Here is a 17,800-nt window from a genome sequence, read left to right as displayed (position 1 = left end):
TGCTGAACTCTCTCAGCTTTTGCTTGTCTGTAAACGTTTTAATTTCTCCATCAAATCTGAGTGAGATCCTTGCTGGGTAGATTAATCTTGGTTGCTGGTTTCTCTCCTTCATCACTTTAATTATGTGCTGCCACTCCCTTCTGGCTTGTAGAGTTTCTGCTGAGAGATCAGCTGTTAACCTGATGGGGATTCCCTTGTGTGTTATTTGTTGTTTTTGCCTTGCTGCTTTTAATATGATTTCTTTGTGTTTAATTTTTGACAGTTTGATTAATATGTGTCTTGGCGTATTTCTCCTTGGATTTATTCTGTATGGGACTCTCTGTGCCTCCTGGACTTGATTAACTATTTCCTTTCCCATATTAGGGAAGTTTTCAACTATAATCTCTTCAAATATTTTCTCAGTCCCTTTCTTTTTGTCTTTTTCTTCTGGAACCCGTATAATTCAAATGTTGGTGCATTTAATGTTGTCCCAGAGGTTTCTGAGACAGTCCTCTGTTCTTTTCATTCTTTTTTCTTTATTTTGCTCTGCAGCAGTTATTTTCACTCTTTTATCTTCCACCTCACTTATCCGTTCTTCTGCCTCAGTTATTCTGCTATTGATCCCATTTAGAGTATTTTTCATTTCATTTATTGTGTTTTTAATCGATGCTTGATTCATCTTTAGTTCTTCTAGGTCCTTGTTAACTTTTTCTTGCATTTTGTCTATTCTATTTCTAAGATTTTGGATCTTGGAAATAGAATCTTGGATCAGCTTTACTATCATTATTCTGAATTCTTTTTCAGGTAGACTGCCTATTACCTCTTCATTTATTAGGTCTGGTAGGTTTTTATCTTGCTCCTTCACCTGCTGTGTTTTTCTGTCTTCTCATTTTGCTTATGTTACTGTGTTTGGGGTCTCCTTTTTGCAGGCTGCAGATTCATAGTTCCCGTTGTTTTTGCTGTCTGTCCCCAGTGGCTAAGGTTGTTTCAGTAGGTTGTGTAGGCTTCCTGGTGGGGGGGAGTAGTGCCTGTGTTCTGGTGGTTGAGGCTCGATGTTGTCTTTCTGGTGGACAGGTCCACGTCTGGTGGTGTGTTTTTGGGTGCTTGTGGCCTTATTATGTTTTTAGGTAGCCTCTCTGCTAATGGGTGGGGTTGTGTTCCTGCCTTGCTAGTTGCTTGGTATAGGGTGACCAGCACTGTAGCTTGCTGGTCGTTGACTGAAGCTGGGTGCTGGTGTTGAGATGGAGATCTCTGGGAGATTTTCGCTGCTTGATATTATGTGGAGCTGGGAGGTCTCTTGTGAACCCGTGTCCTGAAGTTGGCTCTCCCCCTTCAGAGGCACAGCACTGACTCCTGGCTGCAGCACCAAGAGCCTTTCATCCACCCTGCTCAGAATAACAGGGAGAAATGTAGAAAGAAAGGATTAGTAGAAGAAAGAAAGAGAGAGGGAAAGAAAGCAGGAAGGGAAGAAAGGAAGGAAGGAAGGAAGAAAGAAAGAAAGGAGGGAGGGAGGGAGGAAGGATGGAAAGAAAGAAAGAAAGAAAGAAAGGAGGGAGGGAGGAATGAAAGCAAAAGGAAGAGTGAATGGAAGAAGGGAGGGAGGGAGGGAGGAAGGAAAGAAAGAAAGAAAGACAGGAGGGAGGGAGGGAGGAAGGAAAGAAAAAGAAAGTGGAAAGAAGAAGGATGGGAGGGAGGGAGGGAGTGAGGAAAGAAAAAGAAAGAAGGAAAAGAGGAGTGGCGGGAGGGAGGGAGGAAGGGAAGGTAGGAAAAAAAGAAAGAGCAGGTAAAGTAAAATAGAATAAAGTATGAAATATAGTAGCGTTAGTAAAATTAAAAAGTAATTATTGAAAAAAAATGGACAGATAGAATCCTGGGACATATGGTGGAAGCAAAGCTATACAGAGAGAATCTTACACAGAAGATTACACATACACATTCACAAAAAGAGAGCAGGGGGAAAAATCAAAAATCTTGCTCTCCAAGTCCACCTCCTCAATTTGGGATAATTCGTTGTAAAAAGAGGAAAAGGGCGAGAAGTCTGAAATCTTGCTCTCTAAGTCCACCTCCTTAATTTGGGAAAATTCGTTGTAAAAAGAGGAAAAGGGGGGAAAGTCTTAAATCTTGTCCTCAAAGTCCACTTCCTCAATTTGGGATGATTCGCTGTCCATTCATGCACTCCACAGACGCAGGGCACATCAAATGGACTGTGGAGCTTTAATCCGCTGCCTCCGAGGCTGCACAGAGAGATTTCCCTGTCTCTGCTCTCACAGCTCCCGGGTCTCAGCCTTGGACCTGGCCCCGCCTCTGCACGTAGGTCGCTGGAGGGCGTCCGTTCTTCGCTCAGACAGGATGGGTTTAAAGGAGCCGCTGATTCGGGGGCTCTGGCTCACTCAGGCAGAGGGCCGGGAGGGGCGCACAGTGTGGGGCGCGCCTGCGGCGGCAGAGGCCAGCGTGACGTTGCAGCAGCCCGAGGCGCTCCGTGCGCTTTCCCGGGAAAGCCGTCCCCAGGTCCCGGGACCCTGGCAGTGGCGGGGTGCACAGGCCCCCCGGAAGGCGGGGCGGACAGTGACCGGCGCTCGCACACAGGCCCCGCGGCAGCGGCGGCAGCAGCGGCCCCAGCGTCCCACGCCCGTCTCCGAGGTCCGCGCCTGTCTTCAGCGCTTCCCCAAGCAGCCCTCTTAATGCCCTCTCCTTGCGCACCGGGAAACAAAAAGGAAAAAAAGTCTCTTGCGTCTTTGGCAGCTCCAGACCCTTTCCCCGGACTCCCTCCCGGCTAGCCATGGTGCACTAACCCCTTCAGGCTCTCTTCCTGCCGCCAGCCCCAGTCCTCTCCCTGCGCTCCGACTGAAAGCCGATACCCGAGCCTCAGCTCCCAGCCCCGCCCGCCCCGGCGGCCAAGCAGAGAAGCCTCTCGGGCTGGTGTGTGCCTGAGGGCACCGATCCTCTGTGCCGGAATCTCTCTGCTTTGCCCTCCACACCCCTGTTGCTGTGCTCTCCTCCGCTACTCCGAAGCTTTCCCCCTCCGCCACCTGCAGTCTCCGCCCGCGAAGGGGCTTGTAGTGTGTGGAAACCTTTCCTCCTTCACGGCTCCCTCCCACTGGTGCAGGTCCCGTCCCTATCCTATTGTCTCTGTTTATTCTTTTTTTCTTTTGCCCTACCCAGGTATGTGGGGAGTTTCTTGCGTTTTGGGGGGTCTGAGGTCTCCTGCCAGCGTTCAGTAGGTGTTCTGTAGGAGTTGTTCCACGTGTAGATGAATTTCTGATGTATCTGTGGGGAGGAAGGTGATCTCCGCATCTTACTCTTCCGCCATCTTCCTCCGGGGTCCCAATTTATCTGTATTGATGGAAGTGACCCTTCTTACAAGTAAAGCATGGATATTAACAGAGGTCTTTGGAGGACACTAGCTATGAGTTGGTCATGAATGTCATCACAATACACTTGTGGGTTATCTGGAAGAGAGTGAGTTCAGAGTAACCATATGTGCACAAAGACTGTTGTGAACAAAGAGTAGTGATTGGACAGGAAGCCAGTGAAAACCCAGGTTTGACTGCAATATACCTGTCTGCTGGTGACGCTGGTGCCTCCATTCCACATACCCTTGTGAACAATTGGATCTCTTGTGCCAGAGCACCCAGCTAATAGAAAGTCTTTCTTGACTTGAGTGCAGTCCCTCTAACCTGCTTGTCTCTGTCTCTGTGGCTCAAGAGGACCAGATCCTCGAGGACTTCCTGGGTAATCCAGAGCCATGGAGACTAGGAACAAGCAGGAAATCCAGTTATAAGGAAGGGACACTTTCGCTGGCCACTGGTCATGGGACACCAGATCTAATGTGTTCATGAGATGGAGTTCCAGGAGGACAGCCACATCTGCAGCAGGCAGGCCAAGGAGTGTGGCATTTTCAGGTAAGGGCACTTCCTTATTTCCTTATTCAGAGGAACCCTGAATACTTATAAGCAAACTGAACAAGTCATTATAAATCATAACGAGATGTGCACCTAGGACCTTGGAACAAAGAAAGAATACAGGATGTAATTTAGTTAGTGAATACCTTTCCTCCCTTCTTACGTGCCAAGTTCTACTTATCTTTCATTTTGGATATTTCCAACACTTTATTATGGAAATCTCAATGGTTGGAAATTACCCCAATGGACTTTACAAGTTCTATTTTGGGGAGAACTCTCATCCTTATGAATATATGTACTAAGATATCTCACATAAGACTAAATTTTGCTTATGAACATGAGATACATTATGTACAAACACACAAAATCATATTATTTAATCAAAGAGAAATGTAAGTGGTATGACTATAAATAATTTTTGTTTGTTTTTCTTTTTTTTGAAATTTTGAACTTTATTTTATTTATTCATTTATACAGCAGGTTCTTATTAGTCATACATTTTATACACATCAGTGTATACATGTCAATCCCAATCTCCCAATTCATCACACCACCACCACCACGCCTCCACCACTTTCCCCCCTTGGTGTCCACACGTTTGTTATCTACATCTGTGTCTCTATTTCTGCCCTGCAAACTGGTTCATCTGTACCATTTTTCTAGGTTCCACATACGTGTGTTAGCATAGGGTATTTGTTTTTCTCCTTCTGACTTACTTCACTTTGTGTGACAGTCTCTAGGTACATCCACGTCTCTACAAATGACCCAATTTAGTAGTGCTGCAATGAATATTGGGGTGCATGTGCCTTTTTTGAATTACGTTTTTCTCTGAGTATATGCCCAGTACTGGGATTGCTGGGTCATATGGTAATTCAATTTTAACTTTTTAAGGAACCTCCATACTGTTCTCCATAGTGGCTGTATCAATTTACATTCCCACCAACAGTGCAAGAGGGTTCCCTGTTCTCCACACCCTCTCCAGCATTTGTTGTTTGTAGACTTTTCTGATGATGCCCATTCTAACTGGTGTGAGGTTATACCTCATTGTGCTTTTGATTTGCATTTCTCTAATAATTAGTGATGTTGAAGAGCTTTTCATGTGCTTCTTGGCCATCTGTATGTCTTCTTTGGAGAAATGTCTATTTAGGTCTTCTGCCCATTTTTGGATTGGGTTGTTTGTTTTTTTAATATTGAGCTGCATGAGCTGTTTATATATTTTGGAGATTAATCCTTTGTCCGTTGATACGTTTGTAAATATTTTCTCCCATTCTGAGGGTTGTCTTTTCATCTTGCTTATCGTTTCCTTGGTATGCAAAAGCTTTTAAGTTTCATTAGGCCCCATTTGTTTATTTTTGTTTTTATTTTCATTACTCTAGGAGGTGGATCAAAAAAGATCTTGCTGTGATTTATGTCAAAGAGTGTTCTGCCTATGTTTTCCTCTAAGAGTTTTATAGTGTCTGGTCTTACATTTCGGTCTCTAATCCATTTTGAATTTATTTTTGTGTATGGTGTCAGGGAATGTTCTAATTTCATTCTTTTACATGTAGCTGTCCAGTTTTCCAGCCCCACTTATTGAAGAGACTGTCTTTTCTCCATTGTATATCTTTACCTCCTTTATCATAGATTAGTTGACCATTGGTGCGTGGGTTTATTTCTGGGCTTTCTGTACTGTTCCATTGATCTATATGTCTGTTTTTGTACCAGTACCATATTGTCTTGATTACTGTAGCTTTGTAGTATAGTCTGAAGTCAGGGAGTCTGATTCCTCCACCTCCATTTTTTTCCCTCAAGACTGCTTTGGCTATTTGGGGTCCTTTGCATCTCCATACAAATTTTAAGATTTTTTTGTTCTAATTCTGTAAAAATATCCATTGGTAATTTGATAGGGATTGCATTGAATCTGTAGATTGCTTTGGGTAGTATAGTCATTTTCACAATATTCATTCTTCCAATCCAAGAACATGGTATATCTCTCCATCTGTTGGTATCATCTTTAATTTCTTTCATCAGTGTCTTATAGTTTTCTGCCTACCAGCCTTATGTCTCCCTAGGTAGGTTTATTCCTAGGTATTTTATTCTTTTTGTTGCAATGGTAAATGAGAGTGTTTCCTTAATTTCTCTTTCAGATTTTTCATCATTAGTGTATAGGAATGCATGAGATTTCTATGCATTAATTTTGTATCTGGCAACTTTAACAAATTCATTGATTAGTAGTTTTCTGGTGGCATCTTTAGGATTGTCCATGTATAGTATCATGTCATATGCAAACAGTGACAGTTTTACTTCTTCTTTTCCAATTTGGATTCCTTTTATTTCTTTTTCTTCTCTGATTGGTGTGGCTAGGACTTCCAAAACTATGTTGAATAATAGTGATGAGAGTGGAAATCCTTGTCTTGTTCCTGATCTTAGAGGAAATGCTTTCAGTTTTTCACCATTGAGAATGATGTTTGCTGTGCATTGGTCATATATGGCCTTTATTAAGTTGAGGTAGGTTCCCTCTATGACCACTTTCTGGAGAGTTTTTATCATAAATGGGTGTTGAATTTTGTCAAAAGCTTTCTCTGCAACTATTGAGATGATCATATAGTTTTTATCCTTCAATTTGTTAATATGGTGTATCACATTGATTGATTTGTGTATATTGGAGAATGCTTGCATCCCTGGGATAAATCCCACTTGATCATGGTGTGTGATCCTTTTAACGTCCTGTTGGATTCTGTTTGCTAGTATTTTCTTGAGGATTTTTGCAACTATATTCATCAGTGATATTGGTCTGTAATTTTCTCTTTTTGTAGTATCTTTGTCTGGTTTTGGTATCAGGGTGATGGTGGCCTCATAGAATGAGTTTGGGAGTGTTCCTTCCTTTGCTATTTTTTGGAAGAGTTTGAGAAGGATGGGTGTTAGCTCTTCTCTAAATGATTGATAGAATTCACCTGTGAAGCCATCTGGTCCTGGGCTTTTGTTTGTTGGAAGATTTTTAATCACAGTTTCAATTTCATTACTTGTGACTGTTCTGTTCATATTTTCTATTTCTTCCTGGTTCACTCTTGGAAGGTTGTGCTCTTCTAAGAATTTGTCCATTTCTTCCAGGTTGTCCATTTTATTGGCATAGAGTTGCTTGTAGTAGTCTCTTAGGATGCTTTGTATTTCTGCGGTGTGTGTTGTAACTTCTCCTTTTTCATTTCTAATTTTACTGATTTGAGTCCTCTCACTCTTTTTCTTCATAAGTCTGCCTAATGTTTTATCAATTTTGCTTATCTTCTCAAAGAACCAGCTTTTAATTTTATTGATCTTTGCTATTGTTTTCTTTGTTTCTATTTCATTTATTTCTGCTCTAATCTCTATGATTTCTTTCCTTCTGCTATCTTTGGTTTTAATTTGTTCTTCTTTCTCTAGTTTCTTTAGGTGTAAGGTTAGATTGTTTACTTGAGATTTTTCTTGTTTCTTGAGGTAGGATTGTATTGCTATACACTTCCCTCTTAAAACTGCTTTTGCTGCATCCCATAGGTTTTGGATTGTTGTGTTTTCATTGTCATTTGTCTCTAGGTATTTTTTGATTTCCTCTTTGATTGCCTCAGTGGTCTCTTGGTTATTTAGTAACGTATTGTTTAGCCTCCATATGTTTGTGTTTTTTACGTTTTCTTCCCTGTAATTGATTTCTAATCTCATAGCATTGTGGTTAGAAAAGATGCTTGATATGATTTCAATTTTCTTAAATTTACTGAGGCTTGATTTGTGATCCAAGATATGATCCATCCTGGAGAATGTTCCATGCACACTTGAGAAGAAAGTGTAATCTGCTGTTTTTGGATGGAATGTCCTATAAATATCAATTAAATCTATATGGTCTATTGTGTCATTTAGAACTTGTGTTTCCTTATTAATTTTCTGTTTGGATGATCTGTCCACTGGTGTAAGTGAGGTGTTAACGTCCCCCACTATTATTGTGTTATTGTTGATTTAGTCTTTTAGAGCTGTTAGCAGTTGCCTTATGTATTGAGGTGCTCCTACGTTGGGTGCATATGTATTTATAATTGTTATATCTTCTTCTTGGATTGATCTTGTGACATTCTTGTCTCTTGTAACATTCTTTATTTTAAAGTCTATCTTATCTGATATGAGTATTGCTACTCCAGCTTTCTTTTGATTTCCATTTACATGGAATATCTTTTTTCATCCCCTCACTTTCAGTCTGTATGTGTCCCTAGGTCTGAAGTGGGTCTCTTGTACACAGCATATATAGGGGTCTTGTTTTTGTATCCATTCAGAAAGCCTGTGTCTTTTGGTTGGAGCATTTAATCCATTCACGTTTAAGGTAATTATGAATATGTATGTTCCTATTACCATTTTCTTAATTGTTTGGGGTTTGTTTTTGTAGGTCCTTTTCTTCTCCTGTGTTTCCCACTTAGAGGAGTTCCTTTAGCATTTGTTGTATAGCTGGTTTGGTGGAGCTGAATTCTATTAGCTTTTGCTTATCTCTAAAGGTTTTAATTTCTCTGTTGAATATGAATGAGATCTTTGCTGGGTAGAATAATCTTGGCTGTAGTTCTTTCCCTTTCATCACTTTAAATATTTCCTGCCACTCCCTTCTGGTTTGCAGAGTTTCTGCTGAAAGATCAGCTGTTAACCTTTTGGGGATTCCCTTGTATGTTTTTTTGTTGCTTTTCCCTTGCTTCTTTTAATATTTTGTCTTTGTATTTAATTTTTGGTAGTTTGATTATTATGTGCCTTGACTATAAATAATTTTTAACTTAATTTTATACCTAACTTAGTGTTCTCTTTAAAAACCATTTATTCACTAGATTTGCACCAGTTGAATTTTAATGTTTTTTAAGTATGAATTTTCTTTTAAATCAAGATTTCACATCTTATATAGTTAATATAATGTGTCAATGTCTGGGAAGACATTACAAAGATGTTCTTAAAACATTTCACCTAAGGGCACTTTGAAAGGAAAATACTCAAAATGAGTATTTAAATTTTGTTTGTTGTTCCTGTTATTTATTTTAAAAACCATTCATATTAATTCGTCTCACTTGGCACAAAATATAATATTAGTCACTTTAGCTAAATGAGACAAATTTCTGATCAGGTTTGAAATTCTTCTATATGTCAGTTCTCTCCAGATTTTTCAATAACTATTACCACCTTGATTTTGCAGTCTCTGGTCAGTTGTTTACACCAAACAAATTATTTTTTGCTTCAATTTTGCAAAACATTTATGCCAATTACTCAGAAATATATATTATCACAGTTCAGCACTTTTTTCCTGATTAATTATAGTATCCACTATCATTTTTCTCCATGCTAAACCTTCTAGGTAAATTTCTTAAAAGTTAATGCCTGTATTTTTCCCTTTTTAATATTCACACTGCCCAATATGGTAATGAATGCAAATAAATCAGTTTAAACAAAGTGCAGTGAAAGTGAACAAGACACAGATCTTTAAAGAATCACAGGGCCCATTGATTTGGCCAAAGATCAATCCTAAACCAGTAGCATATTTGATTCAAAGTTGCCTTGTTAACTTTATTTAGGTAACTTTATTTTATGATTTCACTGAGTTTCTAGGCAATTTTCAAGTGGGACTCAGCTAGTTGTGAAAGGTGCTGGATAGCTTGAAGAGATTATTGCAGAAGATATGGCAGGATTCACTGTATGACAAGTTATGCTTGTCCTTCTGACATCTTTACTTTGATGGGCTAACCGGTTTTCGATAGGAAGCACTAACTACTCAATAATGTTAGAAATGTGAGATTCAGGTAGCTGAATGTCTAACTCAATGTGTCTAAGGAGATGTGATTTGTATTACAAGGTTTTACTTTCATAGGTGATTTTTTTCAAAGTCACTTAAAAACCTGATGCATTCATGTTAAGACAATATTCATGGATGGCATTTTTCAAACCATTTCTAAATCATCTAATCTATTTTGAAACTGGGCAATTTTGTTGGAAATTTTTTTCTTTTTATCATAAATTGAATCAGTATTAATGATTGCATTTTATTATGTGTGGGTTGGGGGGGTTGTGATATATTATGTAATTTTCCAAACAGAATCTATAAAGGAAAAATATAAGCTTTCCCAATCTACAACCATCGTGAGGACATTATAGGCTCCACTAATTAGCATCCTCACTTTACCAAAAATTCAGTAACCCTTCATATTCTTCAATTTGATTCCTTCTTTGCTTTAAACTTTTTCAAATAAATGATTAAAAAAATAATATTATAAAAAATATTATGAATAAGTTTATATTTCCATTGTCCCTCAATGGGAAAAGACCAAAGCAAACCATTCATGGCTCTGTGAGTCAAGTCCTGTGGATAAAGTGAGATAACATGGAAGTCATACGTAAGAAATAACTATTAAATCAATAATAAGATTTGCCTTTTAATTGATGATTGAATGAATTTTTTAAAAAGTAAAACAGAATATAACTTAGAAAATGTTTGCTTATTTTGCACATATGTTAGCACTGTACTGATAGATAGAAAATTATTTATAAATGTCTAGTATCTTGATTATTTTTATTTTTTCCAAAACTTTTCCTTCTGTGAAATCATTCACTTTCAAATTTATTCTCAAATTTACTGTATATTTATGCATATATGTATATGTGCATGTGTTTATATACATATGCACACACATATATTTGTATTTATATATGTCAATATTTGAAGAAGTAGATTTGTATATATATAAATGGAGATTAACATGATGTGACATCCTTATAGTGTTTCATTTATTCTGCATGTAAAATAACAAGTGTATATTATTGGTGCTGTACACGTTCTCTGGCTCTAAATGTAAATTTTAATTTTGTTTCCAAACTAGAGAATACTATATCACTATGGTTAAATGGGTAAGCAATACCAGGACGGTGGTCAGATGGTTAAATCGACCTCAGAACATCTCCATCCTCACAGTCTGTGAGACCACTACTGGTGCTTGTAGTAGAGTGAGTATAATTTACTTTCCTTTATGCTTAAAATATAATAGTTTATGCTACCTTTCAAATGAAAATTAAACAATTCTTTGTGCAAATACTTCAATATTTAACTTCCAAAGCTCTTAGGAGTGTATACTTTAATTCATAAATCTTCCATACTTTGAAGTAAGAAATATAGATGATAAACAGAAGAGAACAAATTAAGCTTTAAAATAACAAATTCTTATATAGTATAAAGGGTAGTCCAAGCCATGTTAGTTTCATTCTCAAATATAGGCTTTCTCTCTACTTTTTGACAGTGATTAACTTGAGAATATGTGATATTTCTTTCCTGTCATCTTTAAACAATTCCAAAAATTCATCGTTTTTTTCTGTAGTTCAGATTAGTCTTCTGTCTCTGTTTTTAAATTATCTAAAAATAGTAGAAAAAAATGGTTCTTCAACTATGTTTTGAAAGTAGGTTGTATTTCAATTTCTATAATCATATTTTATAAACTCTGCAATAGATTCTATATGTGTAATTTTAAGGTTCTCAGTAAAGGGAATACTTTAATAAGTTTAAATTGTTATATTACATATTTAGTACTTGATAAAGTGTTCTCAATTATTTAACAACAGAATTTTCAAACTTACGCTTCTGGACAAGATGGAGTAAATGTTACCATCCTTGCATCTCTATAGTAATCAACTGTAATGCTTTACAAAATATATTAACTATATTCAGACATTGGACAATAAGGCAGTCAAAATATAAATGGTCAAAGCTTCCTACTGGTGACACATTTGAGGCCACAGTGCAAGGAGATGGCATCCAAGAAAAGCACAAGCATATCACTAATCCAAAAAGGCAGGGAGAATCAGAGTTTGAGGCTATTGTGGTGGCTGAATTTTGCAGGTCTAGTACCACAGGATAGGAGCTATATATAAAAGAACTTCAGCAATATACGTAAAGGTCTCTTAAGTCTTTATCTCAGTGCTTAGCTGTGCAAGTAAAGGGCCTGCCTCAGAGAGGGAAGCAAATAGAGAATCTGCAAGTTGCACAATACTTGGAGACTTTGGAGTAATGAACAGCAAAAATAGAGATCTCTCACTGAAAACCCTAAGCATTCAACTCAGAGCCCAGAAAGAAAATGTATTAGGAATAGAACTATTCTAGACTCTTTCTAATAAATCTTTAAATCAAAACTTGAAAGAATTCAGTTCATCTGCCTGTAAACTATCTGCCTGCCAGAACAAAGTTTACTCTTTAAAATAATTAAAAATTCATTCTCAAAAATGTAGCATTCACAATATCAATCACACAATTAAAACATACTATATATGTAGAGACATAGAAAACATAACTCACCTACCTCCTCCAAAATAAAAGCAGACTTACAAAGGATATAGATACTGGAATTAACAAACAGATTGAAAAAAATCAAAAGAGCTTTTAGCTATTTTTGTTATTTAACAAATTAAAGGATGGCCATAATTAGTAAACAGATGAGACGTTTCAGTAGCTAAATATAAACTATAAAAACAGAGAAATGAAATTTCAGAAACTGAAAAATACAGTGTCTGAAATGAAAAATTGCCTGGATGAGCTTAACAACAAATTGGACGCTGTTGTAGTCAAGGAAATATAAATAATTCAAACAGAAGTCTTGAGGGAGAAAAGGCTGGGAAAAAAAAAAAAGAAAGAGCAAAGCCTTAAATACCTGTAGAACAATATAAACTTGTATATATGTAAATTTTTATATACAGAAGGCAAAATTTGAGATACCAGGGCAGAAAAAAAGTGTAAGAATGTAAAATGTAAGAATGTAAAAAAATGTAACAATGACTTAAATAATCAAATTTGATGAAAAACCATTAATCCATATATCCAAGAAGTTAGCAAATCTCAAACAGAATAAAGACAAAGAAAAAATACGTCAACACATAGTACATAAATTAATGCAAACAAAAGATTAAGAGAGGAAATTTAAAGTAGCCTGAGAGAAAATCACATTACATATTGGAAATATAATGATGAGAATTACGGCCTGTGTCTCACCAGAAACAATGCAAACCAGAAAGCAATGGAAGGAAGTTGTTATTAAAGGACTACATCCTATGAAAATATCTTTAAAAAATGAAGACCAAGGAAGATATTTTCAGATAAATTGGAACTGAGCTAATTCATCAAAAGTAGATCTGCATAAGTAACAGGAAATGAAGTTATTCAGGCTAAAATAAATGACATCAGATGAAAACTCAGATCAAAATGAAGGAAATAAAAGAGCCAAATAAGGTAAATATGTGAATAAAATCAAATAATTTCTAGTACTTAAATTTTCAAAAAGGTAATTAAGGAAATTAAAGTAGTATACAGTAGAGATATTAGTAGAATAATTTCATAATGATACAGTATGAATTGATTAAGAAGATATAACAATTCTAAGTACCTATGCGTCTAATAATAAAGTTTCTAAATATTTAAGCAAAAGCTGACAAAACTAAAGAAGAAAGAAATATACTGAGACAAATATTATTTTCAACGTATTTGATGAAATAAGTCATCAGAAATCTGTAATGATAACAAAAGATCTGGACAATACTATCAACACCTTAAACAAATTGATATTTAGGAAAAGTTTCACTCAACAACTATATAATAAACAATCTTTACAAGTGCAAGGGGAATATTCAAAAATCTCAAAGTGCAAAAAGTGAAATCAAGGAGAGTATATTGTTTGACTACAAGAGAATTAAATTAGAAATTAGTAACTAAAATATATTTGGGAAATTGACAAATATTTGGAAAATTAAAAAAACATACTCCTAAGTAATTCATAAGTTAAAGGACAAATCACAAAAGAAATTAAAAACAATTTTAAGTTCAAACATAATGAAAATATAGCAGGTCCAAATATATGGGTGAAGCAAAATGATGTTTAAAATGAAGTTTAGGGCTTCCCTGGTGGCGCAGTGGTTGAGAGTCCACCTGCCGATGCAGGGGACATGGGTTCACGCCCCGGTCCGGGAAGATCCCACATGCCGCAGAGCAGCTGGGCCTGCACCTCCAGAGCCTGTGCTCCACAACGGGAGAGGCCACAACAGTGAGAGGCCCGTGTACCAAAAAAAAAAAGTTTATATCTTTAAATGCATATATTAGAAAAGGAAAAAGGTATTGAATCCATGGCAAATCTCCAAGTTATGAAGCTAGAGAAAGAAGTATAAAATTAACTCAAAGTAATTAGAAGGATTGAAATATAAAAAGAAAAGCACAAATTAATAAAACACAAGACAATCTATAGAGAAAATCGCTGAAAGCAAAAATTACTTTAAAAGATGAATAAAATTGATAAATCCTTATTTGTACTGATGAAGAAAAAACACCCCACAAACCACCAATTTCAAGAAGGAAAGGGTCCCTATCAATATACTGATGGCATTTTTTACAGAACTAGAACAAATAATTTTAAAATTTGTGTGGAAACACAAAAGACTCTGAATAGCCAAAATAATTTTGAGAAAGAACAGGGCTGGAGGGTCCACAACTCCCTGCCTACAGACAGTACTACAAAACTACAATAATCAAACCAGTACAGTATAGGCACAAAAACAGACATAGAGCAATGGAACACAATAGATATCCTGGAAATAAACTCATACACTTATTGTCAATTAATCAGTGACAAAGAAAGCAAGAATATACAATGGAGAAAAGACAGTCTTATCAATAAGTGGTGCTGGGAAAACTGGGCAGCTACATATAAAAAATGAGATTAGAACATTTCCTCGCACCATATATTGGGGTTGGCCAAAAATTTCATTTGGGTTTCTCCCTAAGATGTTATGGAAAAACCTGAATAAACTTTTTGGCGAGCCCAATACAAAAATAAATTCAAGATAGATTAAAGACCTAAATGCAAGACCTGAAACCATAAAACTCCTAGAAGGAAACATAGACAGGACACTCTTTGACATAAATTGTAGAAATACTTTTTTTGAATCTGTCTCCTAAGGCAAAAGAAATAAAACCAAAAATTAAAAATGAGACCTAATCAAACTTAAAAGCTTTTGCACAGCAAAGGAAACTATTAACAAATGAAAAAATCTACTAAATGGGCAACAGCGCGCTTCCACTATGCCACTCTGCTAAGCACAGGATACTCTACTAAATGGGAGAAAATATTTGCAAATGATATGACCCATAAGGGATTAATATACAAAATATATAAACAGCTCATACAACTCAATATCTAAAAAGAAAGCCCAATTAAAAAATGGGCAGAAGACCTGAATAGACATTTTCCCAAAGAAGACCTACAGATGGCCAACAGGCACATGAAAAGGTGCTCAACATTGCTAATCATCAGAGAAATGCAAATCAAAACCACAATGAGATGTCACCTCACACCTATCAGAACGGCTATTATCAAAAAGATAACAAATAACAAATGTTCAGGAGAATGTGGAGAAAAGCCAACCCTGTACACTGTAGGTAAAAATGTAAATTGTTGCAGCCACTTGGAAAACAATATGGAGGTTCCTCAAAAAACTAAAAATAGAACTACCTTATGAGTCAGCAATTCTACTTCTGGGTATACATCTAAAAAAAAAACCCAAAACACTAATTTGAAAAGATACATGCATTACAATATTCATTGTGGCATTATTTACAATAGCCAACATATGAAAGCAACCTAAGTGCCCATCAACAAATGAATGGATAAAGAAGAAGCGGTATACACACACACACACACATATAATGGAATATTGATCAGCCATAAAAAAGAATGAAATTTTGCCATTTGCAATAATACGGATCGACCCAGCACGTGTTATGCTTAGTAAAATAAGTCAGACAGAAAAAGACAAATACTGTATATTGTCACTTATATGTGGACTCTAAAACATAAAACAAATGAATGAATATAACAAAACAGAAACAGACTCACAGATATGGAGAACAAACTAGTGGTTATCAGTGGGGATAGGGGATTAAGAGGAACAAACTACTATATATAAAATAAATAAGCTATAAGGATATATTTTACAACACAAGGAATATAGTCAATATTTTAAAATAAGTTTAAATGGAGTATAATCTATAAAGATTTTGAATCACTATGTTGTACACTTGAAAATAATATAATATTGTAAATCAACTATACCTCAACAAAAATAAGAATGAGAGGGGACATCACTATAGAGCCTATAAATATTTAAATGATAATAAAGGAGTTGTGTGCCAATAAATTCTCAAGTATATGATATGAAAAAAAATTATTTGAGAGGTAAAAATGACCAAAAGTAGTGTCTGAAGAGGAAAAACACTGGAATAGTTCTATACCAATTAGAGAAATTGAATTAATGATTACAAGTCTTCCCACAACAAAAACTCCAGGACCCAGTGGCTTCAGTGATGGATTCCCTTAATGACGTAAGGAATAAAAGAGGTCACATGAGTCATCAAGGTGGCAACATAGGTCATTCCAGAGTTCAGTCCCTCTCAGAAGACGAAAAGCAACTATCCATACACAGGACACCACCGTGAAAATCCTGCATGGGAGTGAGAGTGAAGCACCCCCCTGGACCACAGGGACTGAAAAGAACCCATTAGAAGGATAAGAATAGTGGCTACACTCTGATTGCATTGCCCCTCCCCTCGGCCAGCATAGTGCCACACCGAGAGGGGCCCCTCTGGACCTACAGTTTCTCCAGTAGGAAAAAAGAGAGCCCAAGGTGGACATCTAGCTCCCCCAGAATTGTGGGTTTTTTCATGGGAAGCCCCCCCCCAGATGTTCATGGGGGGAATTTGGAGGATTAGTCCACTGGAGATGAGATCGTGATGGAGAAGTGTGGGCTGGAACTTATAGTAACCAACTCTCAGATCTTGGCAGACAGAGTTCATCTTCCCAGTGGTGCTCAAGTAGAAATCCAAAGCAGCAAGTTTGCCACCTGTAGAGCCAAGATAGTGACCCCATCTGGCCAGGGTACTAGGTTTGTAGTTCTGCCTGACTCGGGACCCCAAATGGGAAGCATAATCAGCTGTTCTACAGCCCTGCAGAAGGAAGCTAGTTCATAGCTCTGCCTACTGCTGAGTGCAGCTCAGCACTGTCTGACCAGGAAGCCTGGCCAGATCACCCAGGAAGCTCTATAGACCAGTAACACTTAAGTGAGAAGTGAACCCAGCCAGTGGCTTTGCCCTCCTGCAGAACGAAAGCTAATGGCTCCATCTGACCAGGGAGATTGGTACACAGCTTAGCCTGATTCAGTCTCTAAACAGTGAGCCTTGCCACTCTTGGATCCTGTTCTGTGGCCTCACCCAGGCAGGAAGCTAATTCTTTTTTTTTTTTTTTTTTTTTTTTTTTTGCGGTATGCGGGCCTCTCACTGTTGTGGCCTCCCCCGTTGCGGAGCACAGGCTCCGGACGCGCAGGCTCCGGATGCGCAGGCTCAGCGGCCATGGCTCACAGGCCCAGCTGCTCCGCGGCATATGGGATCCTCCCAGACCGGGGCACGAACCCGTATCCCCTGCATCGGCAGGCGGACTCTCAACCACTTGCGCCACCAGGGAGGCCCAGGAAGCTAATTCTTAGGCCCACTCAGTGCTGAATATAGCCTCTAGTCCCACCCAACCTGTAAACCTAACCAGAGCACCCAGGATGCCGCATAACCCATCCTACATCCTCACCTACAGTGGCATTTGAACAGTGAGTTGGGCCAGTGACTATGCCCATCTACAGAGCAAAACCCTTGACCCAGGAAATTCATTGTGCAGTTTGGCCTAATTTGGAGCCCCAAACAATGTGTTATGCTGTCTTTGGGGCCCATTCTGCTGCCCTCCCTGCATAAGGAAGCTAATTTATAGCCCTTCCTACTACACTACCCAATCCTACCCAACTAAGAAGCCTGATGGGAGAAATAGTGTAGCCCATCCTACCACCATGCTTGTCCAGAAAATCAAGCCAGTCCTAGCTAACAGTTCCCTGTCTGT

The 17,800-nt window shown here is 37.7% G+C and overlaps 1 protein-coding gene across 2 annotated transcripts in view; it reads left to right on the top strand.

Moving 5' to 3' along the window:
* The window catches only part of DPP10 (dipeptidyl peptidase like 10), a 689,759-nt gene that overhangs the window by 564,547 nt on the left and 107,412 nt on the right, over positions 1–17,800 (top strand). For both annotated transcript variants that reach the window (XM_060106086.1, XM_060106085.1), the window contains one exon: positions 10,718–10,841. In XM_060106086.1, the coding sequence (XP_059962069.1) occupies positions 10,718–10,841 (124 nt within the window). The remainder of the gene's footprint in view (positions 1–10,717; positions 10,842–17,800) is intronic.

The sequence above is a fragment of the Mesoplodon densirostris genome, chromosome 8 (assembly GCF_025265405.1).
Source record: "Mesoplodon densirostris isolate mMesDen1 chromosome 8, mMesDen1 primary haplotype, whole genome shotgun sequence".
In the NCBI taxonomy this organism is placed as follows: Eukaryota; Metazoa; Chordata; class Mammalia; order Artiodactyla; family Ziphiidae; genus Mesoplodon; species Mesoplodon densirostris.
The sequence above is the reverse complement of the archived record's forward strand: the minus strand, read 5'-3'. Positions and strand labels throughout refer to the sequence as shown.